The 22,238-nt window shown below is 43.7% G+C and overlaps 2 protein-coding genes across 9 annotated transcripts in view; one reads left to right on the top strand and one right to left on the bottom strand.

Moving 5' to 3' along the window:
• The window catches only part of LOC138837635 (mediator of RNA polymerase II transcription subunit 12-like protein), a 213,494-nt gene that overhangs the window by 49,567 nt on the left and 141,689 nt on the right, over positions 1–22,238 (top strand). For 5 of the 7 annotated variants that reach the window (XR_011375387.1, XM_070036566.1, XM_070036564.1 and 2 more), the window contains 5 exons: positions 2,558–2,689; positions 5,688–5,814; positions 7,552–7,757; positions 8,889–8,993; positions 9,791–9,967. Coding sequence is in view for 6 of the 7 variants with exons in the window: in XM_070036566.1 (XP_069892667.1) it covers positions 2,558–2,689; positions 5,688–5,814; positions 7,552–7,757; positions 8,889–8,993; positions 9,791–9,967 (747 nt within the window). In the remaining variant the exon portion in view is untranslated. The remainder of the gene's footprint in view (positions 1–2,557; positions 2,690–5,687; positions 5,815–7,551; positions 7,758–8,888; positions 8,994–9,790; positions 9,968–22,238) is intronic. The other 2 variants (XM_070036565.1, XM_070036563.1) reach the window with 1 other exon arrangement.
• On the bottom strand, positions 14,186–21,337 carry LOC138837642 (G-protein coupled receptor 171). Of its 2 annotated transcripts, none has more exons than XM_070036578.1 (2): positions 21,268–21,337; positions 14,186–15,459 (listed from the first exon to the last, which is right to left on the bottom strand). In XM_070036578.1, the coding sequence occupies exon 2, from the start codon at positions 15,409–15,411 to the stop codon at positions 14,452–14,454; it is 960 nt and encodes a 319-aa protein (XP_069892679.1). In that variant the 5' UTR covers positions 15,412–15,459; positions 21,268–21,337; the 3' UTR covers positions 14,186–14,451. The 2 variants fall into 2 exon arrangements, with proteins under 2 accessions (XP_069892679.1, XP_069892680.1); XM_070036579.1 differs by lacking the exon at positions 21,268–21,337 and adding an exon at positions 20,229–20,255.

Genomic DNA, 22,238 nt, shown 5'->3' with positions numbered 1-22,238 from the left:
TTGCCTCCAGGCAGCAGGGCTGGGGCCTCAGTCTCCAGAGCCTTTATACCACTTCCTTCCTCTTGGCCTCTGTCCTTAGTGGTGGAGGGCCTGGGAGAAGAGCCCGCTGCCTCTTTGGGCTCCTTGGGGACATGGACAGAAAAGATTATCCAAAGGTGGCAGGAAATGCTGTCTTTCACTTCTTTGTTTGGGGCCCAGGGAGCAAGATGTCCTGAGTAGTCAAAAAGCATCTGGATGGAACAGGTTATCAACAGCCAGATAGAGCAGGACACCAGCCGCATGCGTGGATGGAACAGGTTGTTAGCGTGTGTGTGTGTGTGTGTGTGTGTGTGTGTGTGTGTGTGTGTGTGTGTGTGTGTGTGTGTGTGTGTGTGTGTGTGTGTGTGTGTGTGTGTGTGATGCCATGCCAAACGCCCCGTGTGTGTGTGTGTGTGTGTGTGTGTGATGCCATGCCAAACGCCCCCTGTGTGTGTGTGTGTGTGTGTGTGTGTGTGTGTGTGATGCCATGCCAAACGCCCCCTGTCCCTCCCCCTTCCCCCCTCTTAAAACTGTCACCAGCCAACTTCAAGTGTGCATGTGGGTTGCTTGTATTTGTTTTACATGCATTTGTGCTGAGTTTTTGGTAGCAGAAATTCAGAATCCTTTTTTATTTTTTGCCAGTTCTGGGACTTGAACTCAGGGCCTGGGCACCGTCCCTGAACTTCCTTTTGAGTACTCTTCCACTTGAACCACAGCGCCACTTCTGGCTTTTCTGTGAGGAATCAAACCCAGGGCTTCATGCATGCTAGGCTAGCGCTCTACCACTGAGCCATCTTCCCAGCCCCAGAAAATATTCTTTATTTGCCTTGTGCATGGGACTTCCTGGCCCAAACCAGGTCTGACCACCAGTATCTGAAAGCCATTTTTGTCATGATTGTGCTTGTCCACATTTGTTTTTCTCCAGGCTTTGTGGTGTGTTTCTGTTTTCCTTTTTACCCTTTGGTTTTCCTGTGGTACATCACATTTGGGGCCTTTACATGCTCAATGCAAGCCCTCTGCCACTGAGGCACAGCCCTAGTCCAAGGGTCTGTGCCTCTTATGCACTGGAGAACGGGGAAGGAGGGTGGGTAAGGTAAACAAAAGAATGCATTCCACAGATAGTGAGTGACAGCAGGCCCCAGGCCCCACCCCTGATGTGGTCAGTGTCAGTTCCTGCTTCTCAGTTGTGTTTCTGTTTTCAGTGCCATACTAAAAGTTAACATACGTTAATTGAATTAAGAGACCCAGGGCTCCCTTTGAGGCATCTGCTCCAGATAATAACTTGCTTTGAGTCAACATGTGTTTTTAAGTTGAGGGCAGGGTGAATAAATAGGTTTGGAGTAAACTGATTTCACAATACAAACTATTTGCTGTTATCTTCTCAGAATCCACAGGAAACCTTGGCTAGAGGTGTGTGAATTTTCTGCCAGAAGTGCACTTGTAGCTGCATTGTCCTCTTCCCCGAACTTGAGATTCTGCAATGTTGAGAACTGCTCCCATGGCATTGGAGGGGAAACTGTGATCATGCGTTGTGTCTGGCATAAGGTTCACACGTGGGAAGATATTGAATACACCTTTGCAGTTGGTGTTCCAGCGCGTGGTGTGCACACTCTAAGAGGAAAGCAGAGAAGCAGAGTCTCTGCTGTCCTCCACTGCTGCTCCTGTCACCTGGGTCCCTGAGCTCCTCACCCCGTCACGGCTGCCCGTGATGAGGGGCACTGGCGTACTCTGCGTGGTCCTAGGCTGCTTGCCGGCCTGGCCTGCTTCAACGCAGCTGCTCCTTTTTGATGCTTGGCTTCCACTCCTTGCACTTGCTGTTCCTGATGGGATGGGTCTCCTGTCAGCCTTCTGGCTCCCCCGGTCACCTGATTTCTGACAGGATTGTGGGTAGGATGAGGTGGTAATTGAGGGCCCGGTGTTCACAGAGAAGTATGTAGACTTTTTAGCAGCTGTTTTTATTGCTCATTTCTCTTTTTGTGTGGATTTGAAATTGAGTTCTAGGGGACTGGTGGGCTGGGTTATGGCTGTGTGTAAAGGCATCTGCCTACAAGGAAAGTAATTCTCCGAGAATTGTCAAAAATTTATTGTAACTGATACTTCCTTTTTCATGGCTAAAGTTTTACTCTTTATACCTCAGTTAAAAATTATTTGGGCCCATTTCCTAACACTGCTGTAATGAAATATGGCAAGCAAGCTTTAAGGCTTCAGAAACAGAAGTTGCTCGCTCCCTGACTTTTCATATATATTTTTATTGTGAAAATACTGTACAGAGGGGTTACAGTTACATGAGTTGAGGTCATGAGTACATTTCTTATCAAGCATTGTTAACTACCCCTTTCCTCCCCACCTCCCCAACTCCTCCTTCACCCCCCGCCTCTCCAAGTTGTAAAGTTGGTTCTCAACATAGTGTCTTATACATCTCATTGTTACAATGGGTCAACCTGTATCCTTGTTTCAGCATTTTGTTGTTTCCCTTCCCCGCTTCCTGTTGAGTGAAGGAGCATTTGACTTTGTGGGTTTTCTTTTCCCTGGTCCTCAGGTCGCTCCCAATGATGAAGCCGTGGTGACACTGTTATGTGAATGGGCTGTGAGCTGCAAACGCTCAGGCAAGCACAGGGCCATGGCTGTGGCCAAACTCTTGGAGAAGAGACAAGCAGAAATTGAGGCAGAGGTAGGTTTTTCTTTCTGTTTATTGGATCTCATAAGGTTAACACACTACTGCAGGAGGGTGACTTCTCTTTTACCCTTACTATACTCACCTTTTCTTTTCTCTTGATAAAAGGGAAGGGGTATCAATCTAAAGAAGATGTCTTTTTTTTTTTTTTTTGCCAGCCCTGGGGCTTGAACTCAGGGCCTGGGCACTGTCTCTGAGCTCCTTTTGCTCAAGGCTAGTAGTCTACCACTTGAGCCACAGTGCCACTTCCAGCTTTTTTTTTTCTGCTTATGTGGTGCTGATGAATTGAACCCCGGGCCTCATGCATGCAAGGCAAGTGCTCCACCACTGAGCCACCTTCCCAGCCCCAGTTTATATTTTTGAGAGTATATTTGCCTGTGTTAGGCAGAGCCATTTAAACTTCAGATGTTCATTATAAAGGAGAAACTCTTTTTTTTTCTTTTTTTGTTTTTTTTTGGGGGGTCTGGTCATGAGGCCTGAACTCTGGGCCTGGGCACTGTCCCTCAGCTCTTCATCTCAAGGCTAGCGCTCTACCACTTGAGCCACAGCGCCACTTTCGGCTTTTTTCTTTTTTCTTATGTGGTGCTGAGGAATCGAACCCAGGGCCTCATGCATGCAAGGCAAGCGCTCTACCACTGAGCCACCTTCCCAGCCCCAAAGGAGAAACACTTAGCTAACTTCATCAACAGTAGCTTTTGTGGAAGTGGGATTTCCAGACAAGCTTCCTTCTCTGCCGTAGCATTGGCAGAGATGGCCACAGGGAAGGTGTGTGGTGTGCTGAGGTCCTCAGATACACCACGTGGAGAACTTCCTGGCCTCCTGGGTTTCTCTGCTTCCCTCTTCCTTTCCACCATCCTCTGTGCAGGACCCAAAATGATCTTTTAGAGATGTAACTAGATCACTAGAGAGTATTACCACCATGGCCTGGCCCTTTTTGCTTACCTGTATTTCCTGGTCTTGGCTCTAGCCCTAAAGTTGTTCCTTGTGTTCCCCCAACACAGAAAACTCACTTGCTCTTTGAGGCGTTTGCCCTTGATGTTTCTTCTCCCCAGACCTGGCAGGCAGGCTTGTCTGTGGTGTGGTGCTCCTGTTTGAGGAGCACTGCCTGCTGAGCAGCGTTCCTAGGCAACCGGTCCCCAAGCCAGGGAAGCCCTGACCACTGGTTCTGAAGCCTGCCTCCGAGACTCCTCAGCCACGCTCTTCCAGCCCACCCTCCTCCCCAGTATACAACACAGCACTCTAGCTACCTTGCTTGTTGTTTCATTCAGTGCACTTGCCTGCCCATTCAGGGCTTTGCCCTTGACCCCCAGAACAGGCTCAGTGAACCGTGGAAACTCTCTGTGTTCACATTGACTTCTGTGAAGCTCTTAAAAAAACGAAATGGAAAGAACACTTTACACGTGTTTTCTCCTGTTAGGAATGCTATGCTCACCAAAAACAAAAGAGCACATTGTTGAAATTAGAACTTGAAAATATTCAAACTCCAGTATTGACAAGAAAAAAAAAAAAAAAGAAAATACTGCTGCCAAGGTATAGCAGTCAACCTGTCACATAGTGAACACATTAGAAATAGCCTTCGCTGCTTCTTCCTGTATACAACGGAAGTTGAATCCTGCCGGCATTCATTGCCCCTGTAAGGTTGCTTCTCTTACACCTCTCTTCCCAGAACGTACGTGTGTGTGTGTGTGTGTGTGTGTGTGTGTGTGTGTGTGTGTGTGTGTGTGTGTGTGTGTGTGTGTGTGTGTGTGTGTGTGTGTGTGTGTGTGTGTGTGTGTGTGTGTGTGTGTGTGTGTGTGTGTGTGTGTGTGTGTGTGTCCGTCCGTCCGTCCGTCCCAGCACCTGTGTGCAGGATGCTTTCAGAAGGGCTTTCACTCGCAGGTTTTTTTTTTTTTTTCATTATCACTCGCAGGTTGCCTAGTAATTTTAATAGGCCTTAAAGGTATCCTTTTCTAAAGACATATTTTTCTCAGAATTGTTTAAGATAATATCAAGCAAAATTTAAAAATTTGACCTTTAAACCTAGAGGTTTGGATAAACAATATCTTAGTAATCTTATTCAGTATGACGAATATGTTAATTAAAGCATAAGTCGGGGCTGAGCCTGTGTCATAGTGGTAGAGTGCTTGCCTAGCATGCATGAAGACCTGTGTTTGACTCCTCAGTACTACATACACAGAATAAACTGTAAGTGGCTCTGTGGCTCAAGTGGTACAATGTTCTCCTTGAGCAAAAAAAAAAAAAAAAAAAAAAGGAAGTAACGAAAATCAAAGGAATTTTACAAAGGATAGAAAACAAGATTATGAATGTTTCTAAACTGCCTTGGTCCTGATCTTCTAGTAAACTCAGAGTTTAAGAAAATGTCAGTTACTATGGAAGCATTGTAGCTGTGTTTCATAAGATGTTCCATCTTACTGTCAGTGAATACATTTTATCCCCAATTTTCTTTATTACTGTGGTACTAAGATTGAATTCAGATCCTTGACTTTGCCAGGCAGGCACCCTGCCATTTGAACCACCCTAAACTCACAAAAGAATATTAGAATTAGGTTTGCTTTCTCATTTGATGCTCCAGATGCACTCGTCAGTACCCTTCCTGACAAAAGTGCAAAAACACAAAATAGTCAAATTAAGTAATGCGTGCCACATAGTTTGGGAGAGTGCGTTTCAACGTGAGCCCTTCGGCGTGGAGACGGGCCAAGGTGATTTTGAGTGGGTTTGCCCAGGATAGGAGCATGTCCTCCGTCACCACTGTGAGAGTCTCACACAGTGCGGGGCAGGCCTTGCTGTTCTTCTGAGACTTCTCTAAAAGCGGTGAATGCTTCTGCGTTGTTCTTCCCAACTCTTAGAAATTATATTCACCTTTGACACATGATTCTGAAGTAAATAAAGAAATCTAAAGTCATTTTCTGTTTCATCTTGGAACTCCAATGTTAATAAAAATGAACAAATTCGTTACTGCTGTAATTAACCCTAGCTTTTTGTTTTTAACCGGCAGAGATGTGGTGAGTCTGAAGCTCTCGATGAGAAGGAGTCTATTTCTTCAGCCTCTCTTACTGGGTCCAGTTTGCCTGTTTTCCAGAATGTTCTTCTAAGGTTTTTAGATACACAGGCTCCCTCATTGTGTAAGTGAAGTTTACTTTTTAGATAAGAGATTGAGTCTGCACACCTGTGTGTGGACACGTATATACGTGTGCGCATGCATGCATGTCTCTAAAGTTGTTGGCACTGAATATAGTGTATGCTTCAGTGAGCACACATTAGTAGCATTTTTACCCCAATGGGAAAAAAGATGCCTCATTATGTTGTCTTAGACATTCATGTCATCTCTAGCTATTTTTCTGTCATTTCTTTATTGTTGGTGGAATTCAAATTTTGAGGAATAAGCAACCACCTAATAGGTTTGTTCTAAGAGTGGGTAGCTTTAAAAAACATTTGTGAAAGCAATACTAGTGCCTATGAAAACTCAGGTTTTCATATGACAGAATACAGGAGAGGGTCTAAGGTAGTTAAAAAATAACAGATACATTGAAAGCTAAAAGGAGAAAAAGGACAGGGGAGGGAAGCAAGCGTTAGGGAGAGGAGGGACGGAGCAAGGAATAAGAGCAGGGAGGGGTGGCAGGTGAATGGGGAAGGGGGGGGCGTGAGGAGAGGAGGAGGCTGTGTGGAGGGGAGGGGAGGAGGTGTGGTGGCTTTCTAGCATCGGAGGAGAGTGAAAGTACTAGAGCCACCTGGACAGTAGAACGTGGAGAGTAGGTAATACAGAAAAGGAAGCAGAGAAAGGGAAGGGCGGCGGAGATCCTGGTGGCCAGCACATGAGCCGGCAGCTCTACCTCTCGCATCCCCAGTCCCAGGGTTGTACGCTGCCCCTTCACTGTCTCCTCCTGTCCTTAGCAAGCCTGTGGAAACAGCTGTTCTTTCTTCTGTGAAGAGGCCAGGCACTGGTGGCTCATGCCTGTAATACTAGCTGTTCAGGAGGCTGAGATCTGAGGATTGAAGTTCAAAGCCAGCCCAGGCAGAAAAGTCTGCATGAGACTCTTACTTAACCACTCAAAAACCAGAAGTAGTAGAGCACTAGTCTTGAGCACAGAGAGGCTCAGGGACAGTGCCCAGGTCCTGAGTTCAAGCCCCATAACTGACAAAAAGGCTGTTGTCACTGTGATCATGGATAGCAGGAGACAGTTAGGTCAAAGTTAGCGTGAGATCAGTGCTGTGAATAAATCTCTCTCCCATTGGTGTTTGTGAATGTAATGATGCCAGTAAATAGGTGCTGCAGGCTTAGTCTTGAATGTTTTAGATTATCCCCCCAAAAGCCTCAGAATATAGTTCCGATATTGAAAGTCACGATATGTGTTACATAGATGGACTATGTGAATTATTTAATGAAAAGCTAAAAAGTGTCATCTCTGGCCTTTTACTTCTGTGGTGTTTTTTTTTAACCTCGGTGGGTCATATTTACTGTTTTTTTTCCATAATACTATTTAAGTTAAATTCTTCTTTGAAGAATTTACATACATATCCCACAAATAGGCGGATGCACGGAAGGTATAAAAATAGTCACAAACTAACTGGCAAATTGAGATGATAGCAGTCTGCTGTGCTTCATAATCACATTATTATGTACACTCATTTGTTGGGGACTGCTGTCATTAAACTAGAAATTGTGCCTAGCATGCCAGATACTACTTTTCAGTTAGAGTTTGAGCACTCAAAGTCTGCTTGTCATCTCTGTGCAAAATGCTGGTGCCTCACAGATATTACAGTAAGTTTTAAGAAAAAAGAAAGGTTGCTTATGAAGGGCAGGAACATGTGATTAGGACTTAGTGATTGGTGTTTTCCTGATTGAGTTTGTTTGTCCTCAGCGGATCCCAACAGTGAGCGTGAGAAGGTGGAGTTTGTGAACCTGGTGCTGCTCTTCTGTGAGTTTATCCGCCATGACGTCTTCTCCCATGATGCCTACATGTGCACCCTCATCTCCCGAGGAGACCTGTCAGTCACTGGACCGCAGTCCCCAGCGGGAGAGCACATGGATGAGCACTGTTTGAAGGACCGTGACGGGAGGATGGAGGTAGGGCCCGTGAGCAGTGCTCACCTCCAGCCCACACCACCTTCTCGAGTGGCTAGTTTGGTGATCTAATGGTGATTGAGTTTTAGTTGTGTACTTTCTCCTCTTCACTCAGAAAGGTCATTTAAACTCTGCCTTCCAGAATTTTCTTTTGTGTATCACAAGACTGTTTAATGAAGAGATATATGGCCAGCTGTAAAAAATGATGTTATAGATTAAATTGATATGCTTCAAGTGTTATCTATTTCTAGCTTCTAGTTTTCTTTTAATCTTGTACTCCAGACTGAATCTGCTTTGACCAAAAAGCCCATTTGAATTTTCATTCTAAGGAGCATCTTTTCCCCAATGTACTGTTCATTACGTATATCACTCTTTTATACATAGTGGGAAATGATGTTTCAGTCAGAATGTATCTTATTTTTCAATTAATTAAAAATTTAATCTCTGTTTCTCAAATGTCTTATTATTTATACTATGGCATCGCTGTCAAATGCTGCTATTTTTGACATGGTTCCAGATCTTTCAAATTTCAAGTAAGAAAGAGGACAAATCATAGAAATGGGAAGTAGAAAATGTTAAAGATTTGTTGTATCCTCAGATATATAGGATTTTAAATGCTGGTTTTTTAAATAAATACATTTGTTTCTTAATTTGTTCACCAGAGTAGGTTTGCTTGTTTTTTAAAGCTTCTCCTTTTTATTTTCTGTTATTGAATATCTAGGTATCTTACATCTTAGTTACAGTCTTGGGTTTTCCATGCTAAGTGAAGTTGATGAGCTTGTGACTGAGAACAGCCTGACAAAGGAGAAATTATGGACAGTTAGCTTTCATATCAGAAAGCTATGTGCTCTTAAAGTGTTCTGAAAGTTAGAATTTCCTCCTGGGAGGGGTCTAATTGTGACTGTTTAAAGCAATGCGAAAGAAAGACATTGTTGGGGGAGGGGGCTTAAAGATCTCACTGTCAGGTTGTAGTGTCACTTTAAAAAAAAATTGATTGTAAGGTGAGGAGCAGAGGGGTTACAGTTACGTAAGTCAGGTGTTGAGTCCATTCGTTTTGAGCTGCGCCACCTCCTAGCTTCGCTCTCTCAAGCTGCAGCATTTACAATGTGACTTTCTTTCTCTGGCAATCACCAGGAACAGAGCATTATGGCGCATATGGGTCTTGACTCAGGAGCCTCTAACATTTTTGATGAAGTAGACAAGAGTGACTTTAAAACTGACTTTGGTTCGGAGTTTCCAGTAGGTTCAATCTTCAATTCTTACTGGCATTTACCCACCCACTCTTGTCTCCGTCCTTTTTATTTCTTGTCCTGTGTTTGAGGATGACTTTGGTGCTTGTGGGATAAGCAGACGCTGTCATTCTCCTCCCTGAGTCACAAGGGTCGTGGCGTGCTACTGTCTCACCTCACTCACCTGTAGCTTTGGTTGCTTCCCCTCCTTTGCATACCATCACTCCCGTGTTCCCAGTGGACTACGTGTTTACACTTTTGTTCCTTTGGGATCATCGTCTCTCAGGGTGTGAGGGTGCCGTTTCACCATGATGGGCCGTGTTGATGTGCTGCACATGTCTTGAGCTTCTAGAGAATAGCCTCCTTGTCTCCATACTTGCACACTCATTCAGGATTGTTGTGATGTGTGTCATGAATCTCGGTGTGTAACTCTACAGAAATGTCTGGGGTGCAGATGGAAACCTTGATGTGTCTTATGAGTTAATTATTATATGGGTATGTTTTTGAAGGATATGTCACCTTTTATCTTTGGCCCCTGGGGAGGTGTGGACCCATTTTTTTTTCTTTTTACCTGTGTTTTTCATTTTTCCATCTTCTAATGTGGAGTCATGATCCTGACAGACTCCTACTGTTCTGACTGTGAATTCTGTTGAATTTAACAGAATTTCTACGTAGCTTTGCTCAGTAGTTGCATAGGAAAAGGCATTATCCTAAAAGGCATTATTCTGAAGTGCTAGTATGTAGCTCTGTGATTTGCTGTTGTCCTCTTTCACTTACAGTCTCTAATGTTTGCTTTACATGACTTAGATTTTTTCTCCCATGCCTGGAGAGTCCTGTGAAAACGTCAACTCTTCCTTGGGCGGAAGGATGTCGGTGAATGGTGAGAAATTCATGAAGAGAGAAAAACCGAGAGACTTAATTTTTCCATCTAATTATGACCTCCTCCGTCACTTGCAGTACGCAACACATTTTCCTATACCCCTGGTAAGTCATCGCTCCCATAAGTTTATAACTGGTCATTTTATCGTAAGGTCATTCATGGGGGTCTGGCCAGCCGCCTACTTTTCTGGCATACCCATAATGGCAATAGATAAGTTTTTGCATTTGCTGCTGTGTTTGTTAGAATTCTGATCAGCTAGCTTATATACTAATGTCCAAGTTTATGGTGTGATATTATAGTCTTGCTAGCTTTAGCAGAATTGTCTATATTAGCATCTTCTCATGAAAAGCATTTGAATGACCGAAGCTGATGTCTAAATATGTTTTCCTGCTTCAATTTGAAAGTCATTTACCAAGTAGTTTTTTATGTGTACTCTGTGGAGGTGGGTACTTTTGGTTTGTACAGATGAGTAAGAGCTTTGGGGTACAGGACAGAGAGACAAATGTTTATAAAATAATAAACACCAATGTTAGTGCTGTAAGCACCGTGTGGTGTTGCTGAGTCTCTTCCTCTCTCAGGGAATGGATGTTGGAGGGAATGAAAACCTTGAAATTGCACGGAGGACTTGTAGTTGAGATGGGCCTGGTTTGGACCATTGGAATTTAATAATTAGATGGCAAACACATGGAGAAAACTGGGTGGTACATTTAATGTTAGAGTCTTAACAGGGAGATGTGTTAATTTTGAAGTGAGTCAGGCTTTGTTTTTTTTAATGAAAATTGGGCTAAGGCTGGGAATGTGGCTTAGTGGTAAAGGGCTTGCCCTGCATGCATGAAGCCCTGGGTTCGATTCCTCAGTACCACATACCTGGTGCCTGTGTCTGGTCATCTGGGTGTTTGAACAAGACAGTAAACATTGGCTTCTTCATTCTTTTGTTCATGTGACCGTAGTTGCAAAGCTGATCCAGCTTTTAGTATTCTAAGGAGATCGTCCACTTCCTTACAGGAGAGAGCTTGGTGATTTTCAACAGCCTTGCCACATTGAGTCATGACATAATTCAACTATTGTGCAGTTATAACAGGGCCTCTAAACAATTGGTGTTACAGGGTACAATTTTAAAATACCTTTCCACTACTAGTTGTCCCAGACCCTTCTTTACCATGAGTATAATTTAGAGTAAATTTTCAATATGGGAACTAATGCTAATACAATATTGAGCTTAGGAAGGGCTTTTTTTGGGGGGGGGGTTGTGGGGCTTGAACTCTGGGCCTGGGCGCTGTCCCTCAGCTCTTCAGCTCAAGTAAGCGCTCTACCACTTGAGCCACAGTGGAACTTCCGGTTTTCTGGTGGTTTATTGGAAATAGGAGTCTCATAGTCTTTCTTGCCCGGGCTGGCTTTGAACTGTGATCCTCAGATCTCAGCCACCTGAGTAGCTAGGGTGACAGGCGTGAGCCACCGGCGCCCAGTGGAAGGACTACTCTTAAGAGTCTCTTTCTCTTCCTTAATGGGACAATATAAGAATGTGGTTCAAAAAAGGTCAAGGAGTGAGGACGAAAGGGTAGTTGACAGAGTTTCAGAAATGTGAACAAGTTTTGTGCACACTATCACATGAGTAATGCTTAGGCTTCCAACCCGCATGGGTTCTCTCACGGGCCATTCTAAGTACCTAGAATTTGTCTAGCACCTTCGTAAATTCCACATAGGCACTTTGTGCTTTTTGTTCCCCGTGTATTTACTTTAGACTCAGAAAACATGCTTATGAGATTGGAGACAGTTGCAAGATTTAGAAAATTACGTGTGTGTGTGTGTGTGTGTATGTGTGCTGTGTGTGCGCGCATGCGTGTGTGTTGTGTGTGCGCGTGCGCACGTGTGTGTGCGCGCATGTGTGTGTGTGTGTGTGTGTGTGTGTGTGTGTGTGTGTGTATTGTAGCTTAAATTTAGAGCCTCATAATCTCACTTGGCTTTTTTGCTCAAAGCTGGCACTGTACCCACTTCTGTATTTTTGTTGGTTAATTGGAGATAAGAATCTCACAGTCTCACGGACTTTCCTTCTGGTTCTTTGAGCATGATCCTCAGATCCATCTTTCTTGAGTAGGTGTGTGCCTTCAGCACTGCCAGAAGATAATTTTTTGAATGGAAAAATGAACTCAGGATCAGACTTTGTCCTGGCTTCTAGGAACAGTGTATCTCTATCTCTCTGCTTACTTATATATTCACACGTGCGCGCACACACACACACACACACCATGCATGTGCACGCACATGTGCACCTCAGTATGCACCACTGCACCCAGCTAGAAGCACTATTTCTCAGTCATGGCAGACAGTGCAGCAGTGCAAATGTGTTACCAACTGTTTTACTATGAGTTTTTACTAATATTGAAAGGAGACACCGAAGTAGGTCTACCTGTACCGTTAGTGTCTAGACCACAAGAAGTGGAGTTAATTTGACCCCTGATGAGACTCAGGAAGGAAGAGTCATCTGTACTTTAAAGCACAGGCCATCACCCTTCTGGACCTGAAAGCCTCTGTCTGCCCTGCAGGGTGCCACTCTTAGTACAGCCTTCCAGTGAAGAGTGGCCATGTCTGTTTTAAGACTGTTTGGTGCTATTTTTTTATACCTTCGATGAGAGCGTGTTGTTCCAAAACAGTAGCTTCAGGAGTCAATTTAACAGCTTCCCTTGAAAATGTAACAGAGACTGTATACTCTATATTATCACATAGTAAAAACAAGAAATCCCTAGACTGATCATTACTAACCATAGCAAGCCTTCAGAATCTACAGGTGGAATGTAAATATATTTGACATATTAGAAATAATACATAGTAGAAATCATACATGCATTTGCAAGCTTTTTTAAAAATAAAAATTGCTAGTTACCATGCTAGAAAACTTGGAGTTTTAAATGGAAAGATTATTGTCTTTTGAAGTGATGATCGATTAGAAATAGGTGATTTCATGTAAGTTGCTTTAAAAAAAAAATGTAACCTGAAGCCAATTAAAATTACACTGCGACAGGGTTCCTGGTAACTTACATGGAGGCTGTTTTGCATATTTTCACCAAGAAATCCTAAGCATTAAAGTGAGAACTCTGGGTCTACATTCTTAATTCTCTTTGTTTTTAAGGTATTAGCAGTTTGACATTGGTTCAATAAGACTTTTTAGTTTTCTTTTGCAAGTATTTGGATTAAGGTGCATAAGAAACCTGCAGAACGTGGCTGGCTAGAAGCCGAGAGCCAACCATGAGCAGGGGGGTGAGGGTTGGCACTATCCCAGAGCGCAAGCCCTACTGCAGGTCCCCACCTCCATGATCAGGGGGGTGAGGGCACTACCCCAGAGCGCAAGCCCTACTGCAGGTCCCCACCTCCAAGAGCAGGGGGTGAGGGTTGGCACTACCCCAGAGCGCAAGCCCTACTGCAGATCCCCACCTCCAAGAGCAGGGGGTGAGGGCACTACCCCAGAGCGCAAGCCCTACTGCAGATCCCCACCTCCAAGAGCAGGGGGTGAGGGTTGGCACTACCCCAGAGCGCAAGCCCTACTGCAGATCCCCACCTCCAAGAGCAGGGGGTGAGGGTTGGCACTACCCCAGAGCGCAAGCCCTGCTGCAGATTCCCACCTCCATGAGCAGGGGGTGAGGGCACTACCCCAGAGTGCAAGCCCTACTGCAGATCCCCACCTCCAAGAGCAGGGGGTGAGGGCACTACCCCAGAGCGCAAGCCCTACTGCAGATCCCCACCTCCAAGAGCAGGGGGTAAGGGTTGGCACTACCCAGAGCACAAGCCCTGCTGCAGATCCCCACCTCCAAGAGCAGGGGGTGAGGGAACTACCCCAGAGCGCAAGCCCTACTGCAGATCCCCACCTCCAAGAGCAAGGAGGTTGGCACTACCCCAGAGTGCAAGCCCTACTGCAGATCCCCACCTCCAAGAGCAGGGGGTGAGGGCACTACCCCAGAGCGCAAGCCTTACTGCAGATCCCCACCTCCAAGAGCAAGGAGGTTGGCACTACCCCAGAGCGCAAGCCCTGCTGCAGATCCCCACCTCTATGAGCAGGGGGGTGAGGGCACTACCCAGAGCGCAAGCCCTACTGCAGGTCCCCACCTCCATGAGCAGGGGGTGAGGGTTGACACTACCCCAGAGCGCAAGCCCTACTGCAGATCCCCACCTCCAAGAGCAGGGGGTGAGGGCACTACCCCAGAGCGCAAGCCCTACTGCAGATCCCCACCTCCATGAGCAGTGGGTGAGGGTTGGCACTACCCAGAGCACAAGCCCTGCTGCAGATCCCCACCTCCATGAGCAGGGGGTGAGGGCACTACCCCAGAGCGCAAGCCCTACTGCAGATCCCCACCTCCATGAGCAGGGGGTGAGGGTTGGCACTACCCCAGAGCGCAAGCCCTACTGCAGATCCCCCATCTCCCAAAGAGTACAGCCCTTGCCTGCATTGAGAAAAAGGGTTTCTGCAGAGACCAGCGCATTGGCTGGCTAGCTGTAATGTTTTGTTGCCAAGATTCTTTTTTATTTCTCTTTGAAAACTTGAAGTAACTTTATGGTATAGTATGCCAAGAAGTGAAAGCATGAAAAGGCCCATAATTTATGCGTTGTCTTCCCATTTTGACTTTCCTTTTTGAGCCTTAGTCTCCTTTGGTGAAGCAAAAGTCTCCGTCACCTTTAATCGGAATGCTTTTGAGAGATGGTAGTATAGGATAGGGTCAAAACAGAGGTTGGACACAGCGAGGAGCAGTGTGGCCTCCTTGGCTTTGAAGAGTGAAATCCTGGTTGAGCAGTCTGTTATGAATTCTGTCTGGCTGAGGGTGTATGGGATGCGAACGATGTGGTAAGGAACAAAGCAAATAATGTAGGCAGTGGTCACTAAGAGTATGTTTATAAGGGCTCTTTTCACATTCGGATAGCTTTCATTGTCTTTGTTTCTATAGAGTTGTCGAATTACAAGGCAGTTGGATATTAAAATGATGACTGAGAAGTTTAAAAATATTGCTACACATAGGAAATTTGTCAGCAAATGCCAGTTTCTTCCAAACTCCTTTTTAAAGTCCATGCAGCCCACCTCTGCCTCTTCCTTGATGTCCTTGATGGGGATCACCATGTTGGGCACCATTATCAGAAGGACCATGAGCCACACCACAGTTGATATCATTTTGGCAAATCCAGGTTCTTGTATTCGGTAGATCTTGCAGCTGCATATCAACTGTAGACAGCGATCGATGCTGACGAAGGCCAAGAAGATGATGGACAAGTACATATTGATGTAGATAAGGCAGGCTGTTACTTGACAGTGGAATATCTTCAGCTTCCAGGGTGCCACGCCCAGGTCAACCACAATCTTCACTGGTAAAGCCAGCGTGAGCAGGAAATCAGCAGTAAGAAGATTGATTAAGTAGATGCTTACACACTTGTGGTTTGTAGTGTTCTGTATAAAAGCCCAGGTTGCAAAACAACTTCCAATAATTCCAACAAGGAAAACTAAATAAAAGAAATATGTAAATGGCTCCAGATCTCTGTAAATGGGACAGAAGAATGAACTGTTTGTCATCTTGAGGGAAAAGGACGATATTTCAGTTAAAATAAAAATCCAGTGAATCTGTTAAAAAGAAAGCGCAGGGTGGTTAGTAGTTAGAATTACAAACAACTTTCCTTTTTTCTATTATTACCTTTTATTATTAGCCATTGACTACAGGTGACTGTATTCTATAATTACATGTATATAAACAGTTTAGGACTCAGTTGTCATGAAAAAATATTAGGATAAATATACATTGAGTAATAATAAAAAAATGAAATAGCTCTACTTCCACAGCTTGGGCAACAGAAGAGAACTAAAGTGTGTTGGAGTCCCCCCCCCACTACTTTTTTTTTTGTTGTTGGTCATGGGGCTTGAACTCTGGGCCTGAGTGCTGTCCCTGAGCTCTCCAGCTCAAAGTGAACACTCTACCACTTGAGCCACAGCACCACTTCCGGTTCTCTGGTAGTTTATTGGAGATAAGAGTCTTGTTGACTTTCCTGCCTAGCCTGGCTTTGAACTGTGATCCTCAGATCTCAGCCTCCTGAGTAGCTAGGATGACAGGCATGAGCCACTGGCGCCCGGCTTGATCCAAAGCTTTTATCTAACAAAACCTTTATAAGCAAAACATGTTGGATGGAAACTAACCACTGACAAAAACCATTTGTCCTAGAATACCTTGTCTTTGTATTTCCTGTCATTCTGTTGGTGAGTTCACTGTGTGCTCTGTGGGCTGGTGGGAACTCCCATGCTAGATCTGTGAGGAAGCATGGGTTTTCCATTGCCTGCTGCCCTGACTTTCAGGAAATCCCTGTAGATTTCTTTGCAGAGGAGGTGAGTGGCCAGAAATGGAGAAGTAGAGAAAGGAAATGGGTTGTGGTTAGTGACTGAACAGCTTGCAGTGAGGCTTTCTGGTTTTCTCCATTTCTTTTTGTTTTGTTTTTGCTTTTGGTCGGTTGTGGGTCTTAAACTCAGGTCCCTGAGCTCTTTTGCTTAACCTAATGCTGTATCGTGTAAGCCACTGCACCACTTCCAGTTTTTGAGTGATTAATTGGTGATAAGAATCTTACTGGGGGGGGGGGCTGGGAAGGTGGCTCAGTGGTAGAGCGCTTGCCTTGCATGCCTGAGGCCCTGGGTTTGATTCCTCAGCACCACATAAGCAAAAAGAAAAAAGCCGAAAGTGGCTCTGTGGCTCGTGGTAGAGCGCTAGCCTTGAGCTGAAGAGCTGAGGGACAGACAGTGCCCAGGCCCAGAGTTCAGGCCCCACGACCGGACCCCCCCCCCCCCAAAAAAAAAAAAAAAAAAAAGAATCTTACTGGGACTTTGCTGCCTGGGCTGGCTTTGAACCACAATCCTCAGATCTCAGCTTCCTGAGTAGCTAGGATTACAGGTGTGAGCCACCAGTGCCCAACTTTGTTCTTTCTACTTCCTTCCTTTTTCTTTTTTCCTCCTCCCCCCTTCCTTTTTCCCCCCTTTCTTTTCCCTCCCCCCCCCCCTTGTAAATCTTTGTCCTAAAAGACTTATTTTTAGTTCCTCATGCTGTCTGAGGCTAGGTGACTAGGGAGGTAAGGGATCACAGTAACTTTTAAGATTACAGAGTAATAATTAGAAAATAGATTCTGTATTGTGAAACCTATTAGAGTTCCAGAGGTTTCATTGTTCTTTAAAAAAAAATCAAGTACAATTTTACTGTTACTATTAAGGTGTACAGAAAAAGGTTAACATTTCATAAGTTTGGATAATGTCATCCCTTTCTTCGCTTTCCCCCTCATCAGAAAGAACTGAAAGGTGGTGTTGGGGTGGTGTTTGCTGCCTCCTTTCCCTCCCCAAGTTTCCCGGTGGGAGAGGCCTGTGGTATCTAACACACTGTGTCCTCTGCCACGGGCTCTGAAGTACTTGAAGTGGTCACATGAGCTGCAAGCAGAAGATATGCTCCATACTTTCAAGTTTTAGTGTAAATGACACCTTTTTGCACAAGTCATTCTTGTAAGGTCTGCCTGGGTCATGCTGGCCCTGTGCACACATCTCCCTCCCTCCTGGCTAAGCCTTCAGCCGTCCTGTTACCTAGGTAACCGGCACACCTGGACGCAGCCACCTCCCCCTCCTGCTGAGTCACATCCTGGGCCACCTCTGGTCACAGGCCTCCCTTCTGACCAAAGGGGGGTCCCAGGCCCTGAGGTCACATTCGGATCCTGTGTGGCCACACCTCTTCCTGTCCTTGGTCTAGATAAGTCCTGGCCCAGGGGTGGGTCACCCCAGGTGGGGACAGCAGTTAGGTAATAAACTTCTCCTGCCTGAATAGCACACGGTGTTCTCTTCATCGGCTACCCAATGAAACCTACCTACTTAATATACCTTACAATTCTTTGAACCAATTCCTTATTAATGTTTTTAGGTTGAACAGTTGAAATGATGTTTTTGGTATATTAGGTTCAGTATACTAATAAAATCATTTGTTTTGCTTTTTTAAAATGCAACTACTAGAAAAGCTTAGATCACTTTTGTGTTTTGATTGTATCACTATTGGACAGTACTAATGTAGTTCTGGGAAGTGATTTTAAGTAGTTTTGTGAAAAGCAAAATGTGAGATTCTAGATATTCCACTATCAAAACTTTAGCAATGGGTGTTTTTTTTCCCCCACTGTGAAATTTTGGGGGTTCAAAATCCCAGAAGTATGACATTTCTTTAGAACTACTGAGATTGACCTCCTTAGGATAAGAAGGTCTTCTTGTTCTGTCTTCTTTATCAGCTCTTCCCTGCCCCGCCACTCTGCTTCCTTGGATTGAGCTCAAGTTCATAATCTGCTCATGATTGGCTGGTTTGCACAGTGTTAAATGTGTTTATATAAGGTGACTTTGAAATAAGATTAATGGTACACTCTGCTATTTCTTGAACCATCTAAGGTTTTGTCTTCTGAGGTATGGCTTAATTTCATCTTATAAAAACCAATTAAGGAAAGGGATGGCAAGGGAAAAACAAAGGAGGCAGTAACAAAGCTTAATAGGAAATGTGTTCATTACTTTACAGTAAGAAATATGTAGGGAAAAAACTAATTAAGACAAAAACCTTATATTTCAAAAATCCTTCCTTGTCCCAAAGCAGTTCTTTTACTTTCTGACCAAAGCAACACACTTGGATAAGAAAAGGCCATTTTTCTCACACCCAGGGCCTCAGGAACTTGGTTTGGTGCTGGCTGTGGATCATCCTATGGACATTAAACAAACAACTTTTTTTTTTTTTTTATTCCAGTCCTGGTCCTTGAACCCAGGGCCTGAGTGCTGTACCTGAGCTTTTCTGCTCAAAGCAAGTGCTCTACCACTTGACCCACACCTCTACCACACCTCTACTTCTGACTTTGGGAGGTCAGAACCATTTACTTTTCCTTCCCCAGACTGGCTTTGAACTGTCATCCTCAGTTGTCAGCTTCCTAAGAAACTAGGATTATAGGCATGAGCCACTATTGCCCAGCTCTGTTGGTTTTAATGAGCAGGTTTCTTTTGGGTTATAACAGGCAAAGTTTTAGATACAACCTTTTTGAAAAGAGAGAATAATAAATAGTAAATAATGGGTTTGGACACAGAAGCCATTTCAGCAATTAAGTCTCTCTTGAAAACAACCTTTTCAAGTCTTTCTAAATATGAATACTCACATTGAGTGTATCTTGAAAAAACAGGGTGTACAGATTAGTAGGGCAGATGAACATAAAACATTCTAAATGTGTCACTTAAAAGTTCCATGTCTTAGCCCCTTCCTCATTGAGTCAGGGCTGTAGGTCCATGAATAAAGCCACCCTGTACACAGCAGCAGTAGTCAAGCACTCTATGTCCGGTGACTGCGTTATACATACATCATCTTGTTCTAAGCTGTGCTTTTGCAGATGAAAAACGGAAACACAGTGAGGTTAGATCCCTTGGCCTGTATAGCTGGAAGTGACAGAGCCAGGACGCCAGCCCAGCCCATCTCCTCAGAAGGCACAGGCAGCACTCATAGTCTCCGTGATGACTCTAACGGGTTAAAGTGCGCAGCCAGGCCTTTCTCGAGGGCTTCTAAACCATTTCCATGTAAACGAATTGAAACATTCTTAATCTGTAAGTGCTATTACAAAGAGGGAAGCTGTTGATGTATTTTGATGTTTCATCTTTATGTGTCTAAAAGCTGAATTTAATTTTAGCCTGTATATTTAGACTTTGTTTTCAAAGTTCTATAGCCTCCTTTCTTCCTGCTCTCCCCACTGTCTTGGTCTCTTACTGGTGTTGGGCTGAGCCAGCCCAGGGCCTGCTGTGCAAGCCACACGCCATCTAGTACTCCCTGCGCCTCAGCCTTAAGTTTCTACTGAAGACTTGTGGGGTCTTTCCTGTCTGTGATCAGTGTTGGAAGCCTGGGACTGTGATGGTAGATAAACCTTTAATGACACTAGCCGTCCATTCTTCACCTCACTCGAGGAGCCTGAGGTTCGGTGCTGGTGATTGCTCAGAATTTTTCATGTTTGAAAAAGATTAGAATCTGTTCTTGATCACTGTCATGCTTTCTACCCTGTCTTTCCTATTGTTGAAATCTGTCTACCGTCCTGAAGGGAGTTCTTTGTTTCCAAATACTGTTACAGGTTGCTCTGACTTTATGACTCTTGGCTTTTGATAGTTACTTATATATTTGTATCTTAGAATTTTGAGCCTACTTTTCTGTACATTGATCACATCCTCACCTTTGCTTATTTGAACTTTAACGTTGTAGGATTTTGACTTAAGCTCTTTTGTTTCAAATGTTATCTAATAATAGCAACGTGATAATGTGTTCCTCTAAGTGCCCCTTTGCTTGCACAATTATCTTATATAGTCTCATAATGACTTACTTGATAAGAGAATTAGTTTTGGTTGATTCATATTCTCTGTAAGTAGATTTGACAATATATTCATTAGGTAAGTTATTTAAAACAATTGCAGTATAACTTCATTCAATCATGCTTACAAATCATTAAGTGCTTCATATGTTTATGAAATTCCATTTAGGTTACAATAAGAAAGCTTATTTACATTTTTTGATCATGTCTAGTAGAGGAAAAAGTTATACTGTAATAATATCCCTTGATCTCTATCACAAATTTAAGAACTAAGTGCTTGATTTATTCTTTGCCAAATAGTTACTAGCCAGTGTACGTTAGATGTCCTCAGAGGTATTCTAACAAAACAAGAAAAGATTTTAAGTATCTTATTTCCCATAGAGTGCCTATTGCTTAGGAAAAAACAAAATCAAAACAATTCTTCTTACAAACAAACTCTTAAATTTTCAGTGGGAGTTTTTGTTTTGTTTGTTTTTGTTGTTGTTGTTTGCCAGTCCTGGGGCTTGAACTCAGGACCTGGACACTGTCCCTGAGCTGCTTCTGCTCAAGGCTAGCACTCTACCACTTGAGCCACAGCGCCACGTCTGACTTTTTCTGTGTATGTGTTACTGAGCCCCAGGCTTCATGAATGCTAGGCAAGCACTCTACCATGGAGCCACCTTCCCTGCCCCTTCGGTGGGAGTTATAAAAAGTTTTTGAAATTATCTGTTGTAATGCTTGTAGAAGAAAGTCTGTTTAAGACCTGTCGAACCTGTTATGGAGAACTATGACGTAGCCTTTATCCATCTGGTTATAAAACTGAGTTACTAAAGAGTTATGCTTGCCTGGATAATTAGTCAGATTTGAACTTTTTTTTTTTTTGAGCCCAATGGGGCCATAAGATAGCAGAAAATGGCAGTACTTCACAGCTAAGACCTACTTATCATTTAATACTTTGTGCTGTCTTAGATATTAACCTTATTACATGTTGGCTTTTGCTAGGTAGCACTGAAAATCCTGAGTTTCCCTAGTGTGAGAAAACATTTGAGATTAGCTACTTAAAATGACATACCTGAGGTCTTCTCAGCTGGAGGAGCCTAGCTCTGCGTCCTGAGACACTCTAAGAGCAGCATGCTTGCAGGGTGGCGGCTGTACTAGAAGTTTCCTTTCCTTTGTGTGGTTTAAAATGTTGTAGTTTGACGTAGTTGAAACTGTGGTTTGCAAGGCATTTAAACTGTATGAAAGTATCCTCAATTATTTTTAAAAATAATTTTATCTTTCTTAATTAATATTTGCCAGTATTTTCTAGAGGGGAGGTACTTTTATCCCATTTACCCAATGTAGGGCCTTGCCTTTTTTCTTAAAGTAAGATAAGTTTTGTGTCATGAGAGTTTTTAAAGATGACATTTGTCTATGCCTTGGAAGAGCTTGCATTAAAGTTATAAGGTATTTCAGCAAATGCTTCCTCAGGATGTATAGACACTCATTAGCATTTTAAAATTAAAGTTAAAATATTGTTGTAACCCTGCTGAGACATCAGTTAATTTTTTATCAATCTTTTAAAACAAGATTAACAGCCTGGTAAAGGGTATATCTTATTCCTCGGTATTCTTTTTTGTTCATTGCATAACAAATTGAAATAGGAATGAAGGAACATTATTATATAGAAAGGTACCAGCTGTTAACTCTTTTTGGTTTTTACATTTGAATCTTTTTCTATGCTTACATATAACACCTTAAATATTACTGTACTTTGCCTATAATTTAAAGGTTTGGGTTTTTTTTTTTTTTTTTTTTTTTTTTTTAGTTTTTTGTCAGTCACGGGGCTCTGGGCCTGGGCACTGGACCTCAGCTCTTTTTGCTCAAGGCTAGCATGCTACCACGTGAGTCACAACTCCACTTCCAGTTTTCTGGTGGTTCATTGGAGAAAAGTGTCTTGAGGACTTTCCTGCCCAGGCTGGCTTTGAACCGCAGTCCTCAGATCTCAGTCTCCTGAGGACTACAGATGTGAATCATTGGTGCCCAGCAAAAACTTGCATTTGT

The sequence above is a fragment of the Dipodomys merriami genome, unplaced genomic scaffold (genome assembly GCF_024711535.1).
Source record: "Dipodomys merriami isolate MVZ:Mamm:240054 unplaced genomic scaffold, mDipMer1.0.p SCAF_273, whole genome shotgun sequence".
NCBI lineage: Eukaryota > Metazoa > Chordata > Mammalia > Rodentia > Heteromyidae > Dipodomys > Dipodomys merriami.
Note: the sequence above shows the minus strand (reverse complement) of the source record. Positions and strands in the feature narration are given on the sequence as shown.

Bases quoted from the DNA above. Each gene is read 5' to 3' on its own strand.
- LOC138837642 (XM_070036578.1), bottom strand. From the start codon at position 15,411: ATGACAAACAGTTCATTCTTCTGTCCCATTTACAGAGATCTGGAGCCA.